This window comes from Eleutherodactylus coqui, chromosome 12 (assembly GCF_035609145.1).
Source record: "Eleutherodactylus coqui strain aEleCoq1 chromosome 12, aEleCoq1.hap1, whole genome shotgun sequence".
NCBI classification, from domain to species: domain Eukaryota; kingdom Metazoa; phylum Chordata; class Amphibia; order Anura; family Eleutherodactylidae; genus Eleutherodactylus; species Eleutherodactylus coqui.
In genome coordinates, this window is record NC_089848.1 from 15,424,516 (window position 1) to 15,446,500 (window position 21,985).

General features: G+C 47.9%; 1 protein-coding gene across 1 annotated transcript in view; it reads left to right on the forward strand.

Moving 5' to 3' along the window:
- STAC (SH3 and cysteine rich domain) overlaps nucleotides 1-21,985 on the forward strand; it is a 361,279-nt gene that overhangs the window by 225,755 nt on the left and 113,539 nt on the right. The window contains exon 5 of the mRNA XM_066585075.1: nucleotides 12,131-12,246. Coding sequence (XP_066441172.1) covers nucleotides 12,131-12,246 — 116 coding nt within the window. The remainder of the gene's footprint in view (nucleotides 1-12,130; nucleotides 12,247-21,985) is intronic.

A 21,985-nucleotide genomic window follows, 5' to 3' on the forward strand; every position in this document is an offset into this window, starting at 1 on the left:
TGCATCTGTGGCGAGCCGCGGGATGGTCCGATTTATATACTCAGGTGACACCTGATCTCGCCAGCGACTCACTGCAGGGGGGTGGTATAGGGCTTGAACGTCGCAGGGGGAAGTTGTAATGCCTTCCCTGTCTTTCTATTGGCCAGAAAAGCGCGCTAACGTCTCAGAGATGAAAGTGAAAGTAACTCGAACATCGCGTGGTGCTCGCCTCTAGTAACGAGCATCTCGAACACGCTAATACTCGAACGAGTATCAAGCTCGGACGAGTACGTTCGCTCATCTCTACTAATAAATCCAAATTCATTTTTTTGTTCATTTCTGAAAAATCAGCAATTTGAGTAAATTATTGAAATTAATGAGCTGCAGTATTAAGTATCATATTGTATTTTTCTAGTTTTTAATAACACTATTAATACTAACCCTGTACATTTTATTATTACACATTGCCTGATTGGCACTTATAAATTCCTGTATTCAGCTGATTAGTAGTAATATGCCCATTAAAAACAAATGAAGACTATTGACCTGCATATAGATCTTCTGTGCTACTCTTTAACCAACACTGGTCTTAGTACAATTTCCCCTGGCACACAATGCACGTGATACATGAACAGGCTTACTCCTCTTCATTTATTAGGTGCCTCTTGGCATATCCATACACCTTCACAGACCAGGAGTATATTTTTTTCACAGTTTACACCATTTTCTGGCATAAATCATACATGTAAATTAAACTATAAATCTGGCTATACATGGTGGCCACGCCCCCTCCCAACAAGCCAAATAGTGCTGAGGGTAGTGTAACAACTTGGTCCAAACTTCTCACCAACCATAGGAGCCCTAGTTAAGATTCAATGTTTTCAAATTAGATTCCTAATAGAGATGAGCGAGTGTACTCGTCCGAGCTCGATACTCGTTCGAGTATTAGGGTGTTCGAGATGCTCGTTACTCGAGACGAGCACCACGTGATGTTCGAGTTACTTTCACTTTCATCTCTGAGACATTTGCGCGCTTTTCTGGCCAATAGAAAGACATGGAAGGCATTACAACTTCCTCCTGTGATGTTCCAGCCCTATACTACCCCCCTGCAGTGAGTGGCTGGGGAGATCAGGTGTCACCCGAGTATTTAAATCTGCCCCGCCCGCGGCTCACCACAGATGCATTCTGACAGAGATCAGGGACAGTGCTGCTGCTGCTGCTGCTGCTATAGGGAGAGCGTTAGGAGTTATTTTAGGCTTGAAGAACCCCAACGGTCCTTCTTAGGGCCACATCTGACAGTGTGCAGTATACTGTTGAGGCTGCTTTTAGCAGTGTTGCACAATTTTATTTTTTTTTGTATATCGGGCGTGCAGAGCATTGCGTCCTCAGTCTGCAGTCATTGCACAGAGTATAGGGCCAGTACTGGTGAGGCAGGGAAAGAGATATTCAGGCTATATAGGCAGTGGGCTTTTTCAAAAAAATTGGGGAAAAATACTATATTTGGGCTGCCTGTAACCGTGTACAGTTTACTGCGTGTCTGCTGGGGGTAGTAGTCCTAATTAATATGCACCTAAGCGTTACAGCAGGCTTGCGCAAAATTGTTTCCTGCCTCTGCTGTCTCCGTTACATCACCGCCGTCATCCCGGCAGAGGGAATCAGTATACATAATATTATACGCTGCCTACAGTATCAGTCTGCTGGGGGTAGAAGTCCTAATTAATACGCAGCTAAGCGTTACAGCAGGCTTGCGCAAAATTATTTCCTGCCTCTGCTGTCTCCGTTACATCACCGCCGTCATCCCGGGAGAGGGAAACCGTATACATAATATTTTACGCTGCCTACAGTATCTGTCTGCGGGGGGTAGAAGTCCTAATTAATACGCAGCTAAGCGTTACAGCAGGCTTGCGCAAAATTGTTTCCTGCCTCTGCTGTCTCCGTTACATCACCGCCGTCATCCCAGCAGAGGGAAACAGTATACATAATATTATACGCTGCCTACAGTATCTGTCTGCTGGGGGTAGAAGTCCTAATTAATACGCAGCTAAGTGTTACAGCAGGCTTGCGCAAAATTGTTTCCTGCCTCTGCTGTCTCCGTTATATCACCGCCGTCATCCCGGCAGAGGGAAACAGTATACATAATATTATACGCTGTCTGCTGTATCAGCTCAGCATTTAAAAAAATAGAAGCAAAATACTTAAGGCCTACTAATGGCCTTTGGCCATTTGACTGCTTCTGAGCTGTGAATTCCACTAGCTCAGTGATACGCACCTAGGTCTCACTACAGGCGTGCGCAAAATTGTTTCCTGGCTCTGCTGTGCGTTCCGTAAGCGAAGTCAACCTCCAACCACAGGCCAATAAGCGGCACATTTAATTACAGCGTTCTGTTTCTGCTCTACTCGTAATACACCATGCTGAGGGGTAGGGGTAGGCCTAGAGGACGTGGACGCGGGCGAGGACGCGGAGGCCCAAGTCAGGGTGTGGGCACAGGCTGAGCTCCTGATCCAGGTGTATCGCAGCCGACTGCTGCGGGATTAGGAGAGAGGCATGTTTCTGGCGTCCCCACATTCATCTCACAATTAATGGGTCCACGCGGTAGACCTTTATCAGAAAATGAGCAGTGTGAGCAGGTCCTGTCGTGGATGGCAGAAAGTGCATCCAGCAATCTATCGACCACCCAGAGTTCTACGCCGTCCACTGTTGCAACTCTGAATCCTCTGGCTGCTGCTCCTCCTTCCTCCCAGCCTCCTCACTCCATTACAATGACACATTCTGAGGAGCAGGCAGACTCCCGGGAACTGTGCCCGGGCCCCTGCCCAGAATGGGCAGCAATGGTTCCTCTCCCACGGGAGGAGTTTGTCGTCACCGATGCCCAACCTTTGGAAAGTTCCCGGAGTCCGGGGGATGAGGCTGGGGACTTCCGGAAACTGTCTCAAGAGCTTTCAGTGGGTGAGGAGGACGATGACGATGAGACACAGTTGTCTATCACTCAGGTAGTAGTAATTGCAGTAAGTCCGAGGGAGGAGCGCACAGAGGATTCGGAGGAAGAGCAGCTGGACGATGAGGTGACTGACCCCACCTGGTTTGCTAAGCCTACTGAGGACAGGTGTTCAGAGGGGGAGGCAAGTGCAGCAGCAGGGCAGGTTGGAAGAGGCAGTGCGGTGGCCAGGGGTAGAGGCAGGGCCAGACCGAATAATCCACCAACTGTTTCCCAAAGCGCCCCCTCGCGCCATGCCACCCTGCAGAGGCCGAGGTGCTCAAAGCTCTGGCAGTTTTTCACTGAGAGTGCAAACAACCGACGAACTGTGGTGCGCAAGGTTTGTCGCGCCAAGATCAGTCGTGGAGCCACCACCACCAGCCTCACCACCACCAGCATGCGCAGACATATGATGGCCAAGCACCCCACAAGGTGGGACGAAGGACGTTCACCACCTCCGGTTTGCACCACTGCCTCTCCCCCTGTGCCCCAACCTGCCACGGAGATCCAGCCCCCCTCTCAGGACACAGGCACTACCGTCTCCTGGCCTGCACCCACACCCTCACCTCCGCTTTCCTCGGCCCCATCCAGCAATGTCTCTCAACGCACCGTCCAGCCGTCGCTAGCGCAAGTACGCAGCCACGCACCCGCACGCTCAAGCGTTAAACGTGCATATAGCCAAATTGATCAGCCTGGAGATGCTGCCGTGTAGGCTTGTGGAAACGGAGGCTTTCAAAAATATGATGGCGGCGGCGGCCCCACGCTACTCGGTTCCCAGTCGCCACTACTTTTCCCGATGTGCCGTCCCAGCCCTGCACGACCACGTCTCCCGCAACATTGTACGCGCCCTCACCAACGCGGTTACTGCCAAGGTCCACTTAACAACGGACACGTGGACAAGCACAGGCGGGCAGGGCCCCTATATCTCCCTGACGGCACATTGGGTGAATTTAGTGGAGGGTGGGACCGAGTCAGAGCCTGGGACCGCTCACGTCCTACCCACCCCCAGAATTGCGGGCCCCAGCTCGGTGGTGGTATCTGCGACGGTGTATGCTTCCTCCACTAAACCACCCTCCTCCTCCTCCTCCTCCTTCTCCTCCTCCTCCTCCTCCTCCTATGCAACCTCTGTCTCGCAATCAAGATGTGTCAGCAGCAGCACGTCGCCAGCAGTCGGTGTCGTGCGGCGTGGCAGCACAGCGGTGGCCAAGCGTCAGCAGGCCGTGCTGAAACTACTCAGCTTAGGAGAGAAGAGGCACATGGCCCACGAACTGCTGCAGCATCTGACAGAGCAGACCGACCGCTGGCTTTCGCCGCTGAGCCTCCAACCCGGCATGGTCGTGTGTGACAACGGCCGTAACCTGGTGGCGGCTCTGCAGCTCGGCAGCCTCACGCACATGCCATGCCTGGCCCACGTCTTTAATTTGGTGGTTCAGCGCTTTCTGAAAAGCTACCCACGCTTGTCAGACCTGCTCGGAAAGGTGCGCCGGCTCAGCGCACATTACCGACTGCTGTGCGACGTGCCCACACAGTGGAACTCTACGCTCCACATGTTGGCCAGGCTCTATGAGCAGCATAGAGCTATAGTGGAATACCAACTCCAACAGGGGCGGTGTAGTGGGAGTCAGCCTCCTCAATTCTTCACAGAAGAGTGGGCCTGGTTGGCAGACATCTGCCAGGTCCTTGGAAACTTTGAGGAGTCTACCCTGATGGTGAGCGGCGATGCTGCAATCATTAGCATCACCATTCCTCTGCTATGCCTCTTGAGAAGTTTCCTGCAAAGCATAAAGGCAGACGCTTTGCGCTCGGAAACTGAGGCGGGGGAAGACAGTATGTCACTGGATAGTCAGAGCACCCTCTTGTCTATATCTCAGCGCGTTGAGGAGGAGGAGGGGGAGGAGCATGAGGAGGAGGGGGAAGAGACAGCTTGGCCCACTGCTGAGGGTACCCATGCTGCTTGCCTGTCATCCTTTCAACGTGTATGGCCTGAGGAGGAGGAGGAGGAGGATCCTGAAAGTGATCTTCCTAGTGAGGACAGCCATGTGTTGCGTACAGGTACCCTGGCACACATGGCGGACTTCATGTTAGGATGCCTTTCTCGTGACCCTCGCGTTACACGCATTCTGGCCACTACAGATTACTGGGTGTACACACTGCTCGACCCACGGTATAAGGAGAACCTTTCCACTCTCATACCCGAAGAGTAGAGGGGTTCAAGAGTGATGCTATACCACAGGACCATGGCGGACAAACTGATGGTAAAATTCCCATCCGACAGCGCTAGTGGCAGAAGGCGCAGTTCCGAGGGCCAGGTAGCAAGGGAGGCGCGGAGATCAGGCAGTATGTACAGCACAGGCAGGGGAACACTATCCAAGGCCTTTGACAGCTTTATGGCTCCCCAGCAAGACTGTGTCACCGTTCCCCAGTCAAGGCTGAGTCGGCGGGAGCACTGTAAAAGGATGGTGAGGGAGTACGTAGCCGATCGCACGACCGTCCTCCGTGACCCCTCTGCCCCCTATAACTACTGGGTGTCAAAGCTGGACACGTGGCCTGAACTCGCGCTGTATGCCCTGGAGGTGCTTACTTCTCCTGCGGCTAGCGTCTTGTCAGAGAGGGTGTTTAGTGCTGCAGGGGGAATAATCACGGATAAGCGTACCCGCCTGTGAACCGACAGTGCCGACAGGCTTACACTCATAAAGATGAACAAAGCCTGGATTTCCCCAGAGTTCTCTTCTCCACCAGCGGACAGCAGTGATACCTAAACAATACGTAGGCTGCACCCGCGGATGGAAGCATCGTTCTCTATCACCATAAAAAACGGGGACCTTTTAGCTTCATCAATCTGTGTATTATATTCATCCTCCTCCTCCTGCTCCTCCTCCTGAAACCTCACGTAATCACGCCGAACGGGCAATTTTTCTTAGGCCCACAAGGCTCAGTCATATAACTTTTGTAAACAATGTTTATACGTTTCAATTCTCAATTCAATAAAGCGTTGAAACTTGCACCTGAACCAATTTTTATTTTAACTGGGCTGCCTCCAGGCCTAGTTACAAATTAAGCCACATTAACCAAAGCGATTAATGGGTTTCACCTGCCCTCTTGGTTGGGCATGGGCAATTTTTCTGAGGTACATTTGTACTGTTGGTACACCAATTTTTTTGGGCCCTCGCCTACATTGTAATCCTAGTAATTTTTAGCCCACCTGCATTAAAGCTGACGTTACCTCAGCTGTGCTGGGCACTGCAATGGAATATATATTTATGTACCGCCGGTGGGTTCCAGGGAGCCACCCATGCTGTCGGTCCACACGGAGTTGTAACTGCATGTGTCCACTTCTAAAGAACCCCAGTCTGACTGGGGCGTGCAGTGTGGGCCGAAGCCCACCTGCATTAAACCTAACGTTACCTCAGCTGTGATGGGCAATGCAATGGGATGTATTTATGTACTGCCGGTGGCTTCCTGGGACCCACCCATGCTGTCGGTCCACACGGAGTTGTAACTGCATGTGTCCACTTCTAAAGAACCCCAGTCTGACTGGGGCATGCAGTGTGGGCCGAAGCCCACCTGCATTAAACCTGACGTTACCTCAGCTGTGATGGGCAATGCAATGGGATTTATTAATGTACCGCCGGTGGGTTCCAGGGAGCCACCCATGCTGTGAGTCCACAGGGACTTCACATTAGGGATTTGTACCTGCCAGTGTCTATGTATTAAAAAACCCGGTCAGACTGGGGCATGCAGTGTGGGCCGAAGCCCACCTGCATTAAACCTGACGTTACCTCAGCTGTGCTGGGCACTGCAATGGGATACATTTATGTACAGCCGGTGGGTTCCAGGGAGCCACCCATGTTGTGGGTGCACACAGAATTCCCATTGCGGAGTTGTACCTGCCTGTGACTATTTATAAAAAAAACCCCGGTCTGACTGGGGCATGCAGACACCTTGACAGAATGAATAGTGTGTGGCACATGGGTTCCCCATTGCTATGCCCACGTGTGCAGCTCCTGATGGAGGTGGCACAGGATTGGATTTCTCATTGCTTCTGTACAGCATTATGGGCTATCGCCCCGCCCCTTTTAAAGAGGGTCGCTGCCTGGCCGTGCCAACCCTCTGCAGTGTGTGCCTGCGGTTCCTCCTCATGGCAGACACACTTATAAATAGACATGAGGGTGGTGTGGCTATGAGGCCAGCGTGTGGCATGAGGGCAGCTGAAGACTGCGCAGGGAAACTTTGGTGTGCGCTGTGGACACTGGGTCGTGCGGAGGGGTTGGGCAGCATGTCACCCAGGAGAAGTGGCAGCGGAGTGTCATGTAGGCAGTGATTGTGCTTTGTTGGAGGTAGTGTGGTGCTTAGCTAAGGTATGCCTTGCTAATGAGGGTTTTTCAGAAGTAAAAATTGTTGGGAGGGGGGGGCCCACTCTTGCCGCTATTGTGGCTTAATAGTGGGACCTGGGAACTTGAGATGCAGCCCAACATGTAGCCCCTCGCCTGCCCTATCCATTGCTGTGTCGTTCCCATCACTTTCTTGAATTGCCCAGATTTTCACAAATGAAAACCTTAGCGAGCATCGGCAATATACAAAAATGTTCGAGTCGCCCATTGACTTCAATGGGGTTCGTTACTCAAAACGAACCCTCGAGCATCGCGAAAAATTTCGTCTCGAGTAACGAGCACCCGAGCATTTTGGTGCTCGCTCATCTCTAATTCCTAACAAAAAAGATGAATTTGCATCTAGTAATTTTCTCTGCTGCCAAACAAAGAAAATCTGAAATATCACGTAATAAAGCGAGGCTTGAATATTTACCCAAATGAGTGCCAATGGTTTTTTCCATATACAACAAAATTTGTATACATCAAACCACAGGAGGGACGTATCTCTTCAACAAAAAATTATGAAAAACTCTATGAATCGGCAGTGCCAATTCATAAGCCATTGGATTGACAATCCTGGACACCGGGAAATGTGCCACAAATCGCGGAGCCAATTTCAATGCGGGGACCTTTAATTTCAGATTTTTGGATGATAAATAAACCAACTAACCAACAGAAAATGAATCGAACACTGTATGTCTATTCACGTTATTCCTCAGCATAACCTTCTGAGAATGCTCTAGATTACAACGCACTTCACCCCAAATCTCCTGGAGCCTCTTGACCATTGAATCCGCAGATGGGTTCTCGGAAGCAGGAGAAACAGAAAAGGGAAATCGGGGATGATAGCCATTGCAGAAAAATGGTGACGTTCCAGAGGCTGAATTGGAGTGATTATTAATGGCAAACTCTGCCAACACCAAAGAATCTACCCACTGTTCCTGACGATCGCTGACATATAGCCTGAGGTACTGAATGAGTTCTTGGTTCATGCGCTCAGTCTACCCATTTGACTCAGGGGGAAATGCCGTGAAGAAAGACAAATCAACAACGATGTCTTTACAAAATGCACGCCAAAACCGGGCGACAAACTGAACCCCTCGGTCAGACACCATGTTGTCAAGAATGCCATGTAAATGTACTACTTCCTTGATAAAAATGGACGCTAATTCAGGAGCCGACGGTAGCTTCTTTAGTGGAACAAAATGTGCCATCTTAGAAATTCTGTGTACCACCACCCATTTGACCGAATGTCTATGAGAGAAAGGTAGATCCCTGACAAAGTTCATAGACAAATGCAACCATGGTCTGGATGGAAGAGGGATTGGTAGAATTGGACTCCCGAGTCGTCTCTTAACAGCCGGTGATGTCATAAATCCAGCCCCTTCCTACCGTGCACCCTTGCAGGAGAGCCATGCATTTGGCCAAGAGAGACGCGCTTCCGCATGTGGCGGGACACGCGCCACCGGCAAGTCCGGGCGACTACCAGCACAGGAGAGCCCCAAGTAGAGATGCCCATCTGACCACCAGCGGCGACCGGTAGGACAGTGCGCCCCCCGGCAAGCGGCGGTGCCTTCAGTGGTAAGCTGTTCCCTAACAGTAATATTAATAATGCCTGACTTTTAACCCTAAATTTCTTCTAATGATCTTGAAAGGACTTGAGAATCTCCTTCCCTGTAAGACTAGTTATTAAGTAAATATAACTCCCCATAATGCTCGGCTTTACATACATTTGCCCACCACCTAGTAGTCATATTCTATACACATTAGGGCAATTATACTAGGAATCCACATCCCAGACTTTAGATATTAGTTTGATTAAGCTCCTAATTTTAATTTGTTGGCGTTTTAAATTCCCAAATCAAATCATTACGAATTCAATGTGACATTTGAAAAAAAATGTTTCTTTCTTTAATTGTGTGGGAGACCTCATCCTCACTTTCAGCAAAACAAATTATCTGTAGCTGAGCATTTTTCGAGTCACAGACACAAGACATGAAAGTGCAAGACCTGCTGACATGTACTGACCGCGGACAGGATACAAATCCCCAACACACAGCAGGACTATAAGATCCCCAGGACATTCACATATTCCACATCCGATGTTGTGTACCTGATCTTGTGCAGTAAATGTCCTCTTGGGGCCCTTTATGTTCCCAAGGGGCCCAAGATGGTGGGCGGTCTATAAATCATGTCCTATGAAGACCGGTTAAAGGATCTAGGAATGTTTAGCTTGCAAAAAATAAGGCTGAGAGGAGACTTAATAGCTGTCTACAAATATCTGAAGGGCTCTCACACTGCAGAGGGATCAGCCCTATTCTCATCTGCACAAGGAAAGACTAGAAGCAATGGGATGAAACTGAAAGGGAGGAGACACAAATTAGATATTAGAAAAAACTTTCTGACAGTGAGGGTGATCAGTGAGTGGAACAGGTTACCATGGGAGGTGGTGAGTTCTCCTTCAATGGAAGTGTTCAAACAAAGGCTGGACAAATATGCAATACAACAAAAAGGCTTTCACATCAGCACTTTTAAACAGGTGAGGTGATATTTACCAGTGAAGCAGCTATGTTTGCACGTCCATATAAAAGGGAAGGATCCACTTCCCCATATCATTCCACATCCATGGGGATGTGAATTTTATCCTTGCACCTGAAGTTTGCTGTCAATTCCTCTTTTCGCTTGGAAAGGCTGGACAAATATCTGTTTGGGATGATTTAGTGAATCCTGCACCGAGCAGGGGGTTAGACCCGATGACCCTGGAGGTCCCCTCCAACTCTACCATTCTATGATTCTATGTTGGAGAAACGGGACAAAAACTGAAAGCTAGGATGATATCTCACTGCCACACAATTAAATAAAGAGACATAATTATCTGCGGCTGAGTACTTTTCTAGTAATGAACACAATATCATAGAATCATAAAATGGTAGAGTTGGAAGGGACCTCCATGGTCATCAGGTCATCCTGACAATATAGAACATATGAAGTTCAATATATTAAAAGGCAACTTCAAATCCTAATTTTATAGAATAATTTTGGGAGTACAAATTTATAAACATCTTTGACACTATCAAGGCAGGAATCAACATTGAAAATGGCTTCATGCTCCATTGGAGTGTATGAGAAATCTATAGCAGAGAAAATACACAGGCTTGGTGACCCCCTAACATCAATTTAGAGACCATAAAACTTTCACATCCTTATCAGTGGACTAATTAAGTATTTACTCCTCTGCTCATCCTGTTTAAAGAGCAAATTGTTTAAAGATCAAATTAATTCCACCATGTCTGTGACTTGTCATATGTATGTGTGTATATCTATGCATGCCTCTTTGGATCTGTTCCATTAAGCCTGAGAAAAACCCCGAGTAGGTTGGAAAGCTTACTATAACATATAATGTTAGCCATTAAAAGGTATCATATCTTCAAGATGATTTGGTTTCTCCTACTGAAAACAATCACATTATGCTCTACCGGCTAAGGGCTCGTTCAGACAAGCGTGTTTTGGTGCGTACTTAGGTGCGTACATACGTCCGCACTTAGGTACGAGCAAAAGCACTCGTGAACACAGCTGCGTGCTTGTTGTCAATGGAGCCGCTGCTGCTGCCGGCGGCTCCATTGAAAACAATGCTCTGCCGGTCCCCTGCATTCTTTTCCAGGGAAGGGCTTTACATATAAGCCCTTCCCTGAAAAAGAAACATTTTAGTGCAAAACAAAAAAAGAATTTAAAAAAACTTACCTCTCCGCCGCTGCTGTGACCCCCGCGGACATGAAGAACACATCTGCCGCATGCGGCAGATGTATCCTTCACCCCCGCTAGTTAAAAGAATTCCCTGCTGCTACATCTGCCACAGGCAGATGCAGATGCAGCAAAAGGAATTTTTCAATTCCCAACCGCAGCTGTCACACATGACAGCTGCGGTAGAGAATCCTGCTGCCGGCATCCTGTCAATGGCTTTTCAGGGAAGGGCTTCATAAGCCCTTCCCTGAAAAGCCATTTAAAATAGTGCAAAAAATAAAACAATTCTCACCTCCCTTCAGCTGCCGGGGCTCAGCCGCGACTTTTAGCGCTGTCCCAGGCTCTGTAGTTCTGAGCTATCAGCAGCCATGGATTTAAAATCCCCGCCTGCTGGTAGCTCTGATTGTGGTTGGCTGAATTGCTTCAGCCAATCACAATCAGAGCTACCAGTAGGAGGGGATTTTAAATCCCCAGCTGCTGATAGCTCAGCAGCTCTACAGAGCCGGGGACAGCAGCAGAAGTCCCCGCTGAGCCCCGGCAGCTGTTACTGGCTTTGCAGGGAAGGGCTTCATAAGCCCTTCCCTGAAAAGCCTTTTAAAATAGTAAAAAAAAGAAAAAAATAGGTACTCACCTCCCTTCAGCTGCCGGGGCACAGCCGCATCTTCTCCTGCTGTCCCCTGCACTGTGTTGCTGAACAGCTGTTCTATCAGCAGCCGGAGATTTAAAATCCCCGCCTGCTGAAAGAGCTGAATGTAATTGGCCATTGAAAACAATGCGTGCATTCCCTATGGTGCACGCATGTCCTATCTTTGCAGGCACGCAAAGTACGGACATGTGCACACACCCTAGGGAATGCAGTGTTGTAAATACAAGCGTGTTTTTGTGCGTGCGTATGCACGCACCAAAACACGCTCGTCTGAACGAGCCCTAACACCGTACCAATTTTTTTTTCTTTCTACGCTTATTCTGTATTATTTTTTTATTATTAAGTATGTGATATTAGAGGTCAGCACATGAAAAGATCTTTTAAATTTATGGAACATACAAATATCTTGTGTTTTACAGCTTGTGGAAACAAAGTAGATCCTGTCTATGAAACTCTCCGATTTGGAACCTCTTTGGCACAGAAAAACAAGAAAAGCAGCTCTGGAAGTGGGTCCGACTCGCCCAATAGGAGCTCTGTAATAGTTTGTCTTCATTAATGTTACTATTTCAATGAATTGAATAACATTTTAGATTATACATTTAGAAAGTCAGTTTTATATGCTATTTTATAGCTGATCTTTTCCATTTGGAGTGCATTCTATATTTCTTAATTATACCGATGTTCTGATTCTTTTTAACATTAATTTTTGGGCTATGGGGATATATTTTTTACAGCAACTAGCTGTTAAACACCAACTCATCTCACAGGAGATAAGCGGGTATTCTAGTTATGTAGCAAAAAAAAGAATTCTTACATTTGTTGCTTTGTGGTTTTGTATACCTTAAATAAAATACAAACGCAATATAAAGAATATGTATATTCCCTGCTCATTCCCCAAGTCCTCTTCACACCACCTTATAAAAAATACTGAGTCTATCCTTTAGGCCTGTGGTTAGGTCATCGGCTTTCTATCTAGGCTATAAAAAAACATTTTACTGGATTTTCCTTATAACAGTTTGTCATGTATTATTAGCAATATATAATGTGATTTTGTGATAGTTTCTTATTTTTATAAACTCAAGTCCAAGCATGTATTTTCCCTAAAGTATCTGCTGCTGGGTCAATATAACATTACATGGTGGCCATTTATGTACTGCATGGATGTGTAGTGGAAGGGGGGGGGGGGCACTCTTACAGAACTCTTCATTCTGGTAAATTGAAGGAGGCCTGAGATGGGGGAACCTCATGTATGACATTGATGTACTCTAATATGGCGTATGGACAGGGCTTGTAAACCTCTGACAATCCTTTTAATATGATAATGTATTTTCAGTGAAGAGCTTCTTTTGAAGTCACTGTTAAGACGATAGTGGGGGAAAACATAAACAGTGGATGTCTGTTATTTATATATTATTTTCTATTAATGTTATCACACTTCTGATCTACTTTAACACTCCTAACACTTCTCTTAGATAGCAATGGCACTCGACCTGGTTGTCTGCTGTTGTAGCACATCTGTGCTAAAGAACAATAAGTTGTGTCACATTGTCTTCAGCTCCAATTTGCTTAACTGTGCAATGCCTGTCCATCAAAACAATTCTTGGCATCCTCATCTGGCTCCTGTTGTTGACAATTTGTTTGCATCCACAGGATCCCCTTTCTCTGGATGTTTTTCCTTGATCACACCATTCTCATTACACTCTCAAAAATATTGCATAAGAAAAGCTCACGATGTTGGCAGCTTTTGTAATTCTGGCCCCGGCTAGTCTAGCACCAATGTCCATGCCTCATTTGAAGTTGATTAGGTCACTCGATTTCCCATGCTAATATGAATTCACACTGAAATTGATCCACACACAATTTGCTTACTGGATTTCATGCTGCACTTCGGGGTCACGTGCCTAATTTCCATAAGGAAGCTCCAATCGTAAAGGGGCTGATGTCTCTCGTAAAAAGGCTGGTGTCTCTGGTGTGATCGCTTGTTAAGGCTTGCTGCTTTCTTTTATAACTATAACATACCCTCCTTTCACACCTTTGTGGCAATTTTCCCTATTAACTTTAAAAGATGGAAACATTGTTATAAAGAATGCAAAATTGAAATTGGCAATTGCTGTTTATTGATGTGGTATTGTGTTGTAAATTTCCATAGGAACAATTAGAGTTGCATTCTCTAGAATTGATTTTCTTAAAAATACAAGGTTCCCTGTAGTGTCAAAACTACAGGAATTGAATTAATGGGAGCTATACCATTCAGTACCAAACCAGGCTGCTGCAATAGGGACAGTACTATATTATCTGCTTTCAGCGCTGTCCACACTGGTAGGACCTGGTGATCAGCTGATGGGTGGGGATCCTGAGTGGTGGATCCCTGCTATTCAACTTATAATGACCTATCTTGATGATGGGGCATCGATAGTAAAAGTTTGGACAACCCCTTTAATTTCAATATAACACCTGAGTTGTCGATTTTTTTTGAAAATTAATAAACTAGTTTGTGATGAATATGGATTTATTTAGGTGAATAAATGCTGTGATCACTGCTAAGGGTGAATACTTTGATGAAAGAAAACTTTTAAGGTGTTTTCCAGACAGCAGCCACTGTCAGTACCGGGATACATTGGGGTCAATGCTGAGTCTTTTGCTCCAATCCCCGTGTAGTGGCTGGCACTCGCCAATCGCAACCACAGCTCTCTCATTCAAATCAGTAGGACCCCAGCCTGCAAGTGCAAGCCACTACACGGGGTAGGTGCATCCCAGCACTGACAGCAGGCGCTGCCTGGAAAACCCCTTTAAGGAAATCAAAGCTCCATTCATTTGTAAGCAATGTGTATGAGTACAAAGCATGTTTACTTGTCTTATTTGTGATGTATTGAAATTAAAAGGGCTTTCAGGCACTTAACTATTGATGGCCTACAGTACCATATCCTGAAGATAGGTCATCAGTAGTTAAGTCCCAGAAAACCACTTAATGAACTGTAGTGTGGATTACATTCAGGAGAATCTGAATATAACTTACTTGAGGAAGTTTATACAATGCACAGCCTCAATGCCTTTAGAGCAGAGATAGGATTCACAAATATATATGCAAAATAGGAAAACGTTTTAGGAATTTCTAAATCTAAAATAATTTAAGAAAGGGACTTCAATTATTGGAAACAGTTTCTTCTATGCACAAAATATTATTTTACTATATACAAGATTATACAAAATTAGCATTGCTTAACTTAAAGTGATACTCCATTTTGTTACAATATTTAATGTGGAATTATTCTATTAAAATAAAAATATCTAATATCTTCCTTTTACATCTTCCTGCCAAGGACCCTCTGGCTGCATGGCCTTCATTTAGGTAAAATGGCCACCAAGGTCTTAGACTGCTTTATGCATATTACATACATAGTAATATAATAACATAGTATGCAAGGCTGAAAAAAGATAAATGTCTATCCAGTTCAGCCTATGACCCCTTGTGTTGACCCAGAGGAAGGCAAAAAAAAAACCCCTGATGAGGCAGAAGCCAATTTACCCCACCCCTCCCGACTCTATAATGGCAGTCAAAATAATTCTTGGATCAACACTCTTCAGAGAAGGTTCCTTCATGACTCTACGACGGTCGGAAGATACCCATATCAACAACCCTTCTGATTATTTAATGTCTATATCCTGTAATGTCATAGTGCTCTAAAAAGAGGTTTAGTCCCCTCTTAAACTCCTCTATCAATTTTGCCATCATCATATTGTGCTTCAGTCATCTAAGACTCTTCCTCCACTTTACATTTTGCATTTAATGCGCAACGTTTAATGAGAACCAGAGGGTTGCATTAACTAATTCAGAGCCTAGGTGCAACCACTACCTCTGCCCCCAATAGCTATGCAGCATCCGAGGAGCAGGCCCACAGCCGAGGAGATGGCGGGGTAGCTAAAACTTTGTCACCGGTGGCTCTACAATCTACCTGAGGTAGATCGGGACCTGACCAAGTTACTGCAGGGAGAGCTCACAGGGAAAGGCAATTGAAAATTACCTTGAGTCTCTTTTGTCACTTGTGACGCCACCGTTCTGTCCTCTGCGGTGAAACTGGATGTTATAATAAAAGAGTCCACACACAGGGCAACTTTTCATGGACAAACCGGGAACGGTCAGTAGTGTCTATTACTTTAACTTCAGAACAGTGGTGGTGCGACAGGGAGGACTCCTCGGGATGATTCTGGACATCCACAGGCTAGTTATCTGTGAGATCCCGCTCTCGGTGACTCTCTCTCTCACTCTCTACTGGTCCACACTCATGCTTCTTGTGCCATACTCTTGCCAGATAATGATTCATCTCCTCACTCACTACTTTGTAGTAGCACTGGTACATCCCAAGCAGAATAATCCCAAGTCGCACAACAGGGAATCGCTCGGCTTCTTCCATGCTTCCACACGCAGACAGATGAGACAGTGTCTGTGTGCTGGCTGATTCTCACACACCCACATCCACCGCATTCACCGTGCAAACACATATATACCACAAGGTCACATACAACATGATTAGAGATGAGCGAGCACCAAAATGCTTGGGTGCTCGTTACTCGAGTCGAACTTCCCGCGATGCTCGAGGGTTCGTTTCGAGTAACGAACCCCATTGAAGTCAATGGGCGACCCGAGCATTTTTGTATATCGCCGATGCTCGCTAAGGTTTTCATTTGTGAAAATCTGAGAAATTCAAGAAAGTGATGGGAACGACACAGAAACGGATAGGGCAGGCGAGGGGCTACATGTTGGGCTGCATCTCAAGTTCCCAGGTCCCACTATTAAGCCACAATAGCGGCAAGAGTGCCCCCCCCCCCCCCCAACAATTTTTACTTCTGAAAAACCCTCATTAGCAAGGCATACCTTAGCTAAGCACCACACTATCTCCAACAAAGCACAATCACTGCCTGCATGACACTCCGCTGCCACTTCTCCTGGGTTACATGCTGCCCAACCCCCCCGCATGACCCAGTGTCCACAGCGCACACCAAAGTGTCCCTGCGCAGCCTTCAGCTGCCCTCACGCTGGCCTCATAGCCACACCACCCTCATGTCTATTTATAAGTGCGTCTGCCATGAGGAGCACCAGAGGCACACACTGCAGAGGGTTGGCAGGGCCAGGCAGCGACCCTCTTTAAAAGGGGCGGGGCGATAGCCCACAATGCTGTACAGAAGCAATGAGAACTTCAATCCTGTGCCACCTCCGTCAGGAGCTGCAAACGTGGGCATAGCAATGGGGAATCCATGTGCCACACAGTATTCATTCTGTCAAGGTGTTGCATAGCTCAATCCACACTGCAAGGGGAAAGCCGTCAGCGCTCTGCCCCCTACCCAAGTCAGTCAGTGCCTTTGTGCCAGACAGGTCAAACACTGCAATGGGAACTAAGTTTGCACCAACAGCATAGGTGGGTCCTAGGAAACCCAAGACATGAACAAAAAATTGATCTGAGCGGCCAAACATGGCAGACTTGCACCGCGCCCACGGCATAGGCCTCGGCCCACAGATTCAGCAATCTTAGGCTGGAAGCGGACTTTTTATACTGCACCCAGGACATAGGCCTCTGCACAAACCCTCAGCAATCGCGTGCCTACAGCAGACTCCAATGCTAGCGTAGCTGTGCACGTCTCATTAGCGCTGTGTTGCTCCTGTAGTTTGTCCCAATGCAGTGCCCCGGATAGTAGAGCCAACGTCAGATTAAATACAGGTGGGCTTCGGCCCACACTGCATGCCCCAGTCAGACTGGGGTTCTTTATAAGTAGACACACCGGCGTTACATAAATAAATCCCATTGCATTGCCCAGCACAGCTGAGGTAACGTCAGATTAAATGCAGGTGGGCTTCGGCCCACACTGCATGCCCCAGTCTGACCGGGGTTTTTAATACATAGACACAGGCAGGTACAAATCCCTAATGTGAAGTCCGTGTGGACCAAAAGCATGGGTGGCTCCCTGGAACCCACAGGCGGTACATAAACAAATCCCATTGCAGTGCCCTGGACAGCAGAGCTAACGTCAGATTAAATACAGGTGGGCTTCGGCCCACACTGCATGCCCCAGTCAGACTGGGTTTTTTTTATAAAGTAGACACAGGCAGGTACAACTCCCTAATGTGAAGTCTGTGTGGACCCAAAGCATGGGTGGCTTCCTGGAACCCACCGGCGGTACATAAACAAATCCCATTGCAGTGCCCAGCACAGCTGAGGTAACGTCAGATTAAATGCAGGTGGGCTTCAGCCCACACTGCATGCCCCAGTCTGACCGGGGTTTTTAATACATAGACACTGGCAGGTACAAATCCGTAATGTGAAGTCCCTATGGACCCACAGCATGGGTGGCTCCCTGGAACCCATCGGCGGTACATAAATGTATCCCATTGCAGTGCCCTGCTCAGCAGAGCTAACGTCAGATACAATACAGGTGGGCTTCGGCCCACAGTGCATGCCCCAGTCAGACTGGTAATATGTACCTTAACAGTAACCACGCTGGTGGGAATGTGGTCGCGACTGCGGACCTAGTAGCGCGGTTTTATTTAGTTGGTTTTCGGAATGTGGCCAGGATTAAGTGGATCTTGGCAGTAACCGCGTTGGTGAGGGCGCGTACAATGTTGCGGGAGACGTGGTCGTGCAGGGCTGGGACGGCACATCGGGTAAAGTAGTGGCGACTGGGAACCGAGTAGTGCGGGGCTGCCGCCGCCATCATGTTTTTGAAAGCCTCCGTTTCCACAAGCCTATACGGCAGCATTTCCAGGCTGATCAATTTGGCTATGTGCACGTTTAACGCTTGAGCGTGCGGTGCGTGGCGGCGTGCTTGCGCTCAAACAGTTGCGCTAGCGACGGCTGGACGCTGCATTGAGAGACATTGCTGGATAGGGCCGAGGACAGCGGAGGTGAGGGTGTGGGTGCAGGCTGGGAGACGGTCGTGCCTGTGTCCTGAGGCGGGGGTTGGATCGCAGTGGCAGGTTGGGGCATACGGGGAGAGGCAGTGGTGCAAACCGGAGGTGGTGAACGGCCTTTGTCCCACCTTGTGGGGTGCTTGGCCATCATATGCCTGCGCATGCTGGTGGTGGTGAGGCTGGTTGTGGTGGCTCCCCGGCTGATCTTGGCGCGACAAACCTTGCATACCACAGTTCGTCGGTCGTCTGCACTCTCAGTGAAAAACTGCCACACCTTTGAGCACCTCGGCCTCTGCAAGGTGGCATGGCGCGAGGGGGTGCTTTGGGAAACAGTTGGTGGATTATTCAGTCTGGCCCTGCCTCTACCCCTGGCCAACGCACTGCCTCTTCCAACCTGCCCTGCTGCTGCACTTGCCTCCCCCTCTGAAGACCTGTCCTCAGTAGGCTTAGCAAACCAGGTGGGGTCAGTCACCTCATCGTCCAGCTGCTCTTCCTCCGAATCCTTAGTGCGCTCCTCCCTCGGACTTACTGCCCTTACTACTACCTCACTGATAGACAACTGTGTCTCATCGTCATCGTCCTCCTCACCCACTGAAAGCTCTTGAGACAGTTGCCGGAAGTCCCCAGCCTCATTCCCCGGACCCCAGGAACTTTTCAAAGGTTGGGCATCGGTCACAACAAACTCCTCCGGTGGGAGAGGAACCATTGCTGCCCAATCTGGGCAGGGGCCCGAGAACAGTTCTTGGGAGTCTGCCTGCTCCTCAGAATGTGTCATTTTCATGGAGTGAGGAGGCTGGGAGGAAGGAGGAGCAGCAGCCAGAGGATTCAGAGTTGCAGCTGTGGACGGCGTAGAAGACTGGGTGGTCGATAGATTGCTGGATGCACTTTCTGCCATCCACGACAGGACCTGCGCACACTGCTCAGTTTCTAATAAAGGTCTACCGCGTGGACCCATTAATTGTGAGATGAATCTGGGGACCCCAGAAACTTGCCTCTCTCATAATCCCGCAGCAGTCGGCTGCGATACACCTGGACCAGGAGCTCGGCCTGTGCCCACACCCTGACTTGGGCCTCCGCGTCCTCGCCCGCGTCCACGTCCTCTAGGCCTACCCTTACCCCTCAGCATGGTGTATTACGAGTAGAGCAGAAACAGAACGCTGTAATTAAATGTGTCGCTTATTGGCCTGTGGTTGGAGGCTGACTTCGCTTACGGAGCACACAGCAGAGCCAGGAAACAATTATGCGCAAGCCTGTAGTGAGACCTAGGTGCGTATGACTGAGCTACTGGAATTCACAGCGCAGAAGCAGTCAAGTGGCCAAAGGCCAGTGGTAGGCCTTAAGTATTTTGCTTCAATTGTTTAAAATGGTGAGGTGAAAAACCAGACAGACACCGTATGCAGCGTATATATGTATACTGTTTCCCTCTGGCGGGATTACGGCGATCATGTAACGGGCACAGCAGAGCCAGGAAACAATTATGCGCAAGCCTGTAGTGAGACCTAGGTGCGTATGACTGAGCTACTGGAATTCACAGCGCAGAACCAGTCAAGTGGCCAAAGGCCAGTGGTAGGCCTTAAGTATTTTGCTTCAATTGTTTAAAATGGTGAGGTGAAAAACCAGACAGACACCGTATGCAGCGTATATATGTATACTGTTTCCCTCTGGCGGGATTACGGCGATCATGTAACGGGCACAGCAGAGCCAAGAAACAATTATGCGCAAGCCTGTAGTGAGACCTAGGTGCGTATGACTGAGCTACTGGAATTCACAGCGCAGAACCAGTCAAGTGGCCAAAGGCCAGTGGTAGGCCTTACGTATTTTGCTTCAATTGTTTAAAATGGTGAGGTGAAAAACCAGACAGACACTGTATGCAGCGTATATATGTATACTGTTTCCCTCTGGCGGGATGACGGCGATCATGTAACGGATACAGCAGAGCCAGGAAACTATTATGCGTAAGCCTGCTGTAACGCTTAGCTGGGTATTAATTGATGACTACTACCCCCAGCAGACACACAGTAAACTGAAGACGGTCACAGGCAGCCCAAATATAGTATTTTTTCCCAATTTTTGGGAAAAAGCCCACTGCCTATATAGCCTGTATATGGATTTCCCTGTTGGAGGATGACTGTGGTTATTGAAAGCACAGTGCAGCCAGAAAAAATTATGTGCAAGGCTGCAGTAACACCTAGCTGGGTAAAAAGTGAGCGACTACTACCCCCAGCAGACATGTAGTAAACTGAACACGGTCACAGGCAGCCCAAAGATTTTTTTTTCCAATTTTTTTGAAAAAGCCCACTCACTGCCTATATAGCCAGTATACCTCCCTGTACCACTGTCCCTGCCTCACCAGTACTGCCCCTATACTCAGTAAAATGACTGCAGACTGAGGACGCTATGGTCTGCACGCCCGATATACAAAAAAAAAAAAAAAGTGCAACACTGCTAAAAGCAGCCTCAACAGTACTGCACACGGTCAGATGTGGCCCTAAGGAGGACCGTTGGGGTTCTTGAAGCCTAATATAACTCCTAACGCTCTCCCTATAGCAGCTACAGCAAGACGGCACTTTCCCTAATGTGTCTCAGCGTGCATCTGTGGCGAGCAGCAGGCGGCCCCAGTTTATATACTCGGGTGGCACCTGATTTCCCCAGCCACTCACTGCAGGGGGGTGGGATAGGGCTGGAACTTCACAGGAGGAAGTTGTAATGCCTTCCCTGTGTTACTATTGGCCAGAAAACGGCGCAAAATTTTCTGGGAAGAAAATGAAAGTGACTCGAACACCGCGTGGTGCTCGTCTCGAGTAACGAGCATCTCGAGTACCCTAATACTCGAACGAGTATCAAGCTCGGACGAGTACGCTCGCTCATCTCTAAACATGATACATTTCTCAGGCATAACCCAGACATTAAACATTTAGTGCTGCAAAGGTGCAATACAGATCAAATGCATACAACATAGAAGACACTGAATATAATTGCACAAGATAAACATTTAACATTATGGAAGGGTCCCACTAACTCTGGGCCACTACAGCTACACCCTTGCCAATCTCACATCATTACAAAACTTTCATTGGTTTATAGCCAAACTTTATTTTCGTATATTAGGAAGCTGCTGTTAGACCATAGACTTGTGATCCTACTGCTGTGGGAAACCCTCAAAATTTCTAAATGCACTATATCGCATGTGTCAAACTCAACATTTCGCTTCTTCCACCTGGCATGGTACGACTGCTCCTTGAGTCATGAACAGAGGTTGTTATATTATAGACTCTGCAATACAGCAATACCCTCTGCTGATAAATCAAGAAGCAGTCATACCGTGAAGGTGGAAGAAAAGACATAATATTTGACCCGCTGGCCATGACCTTGA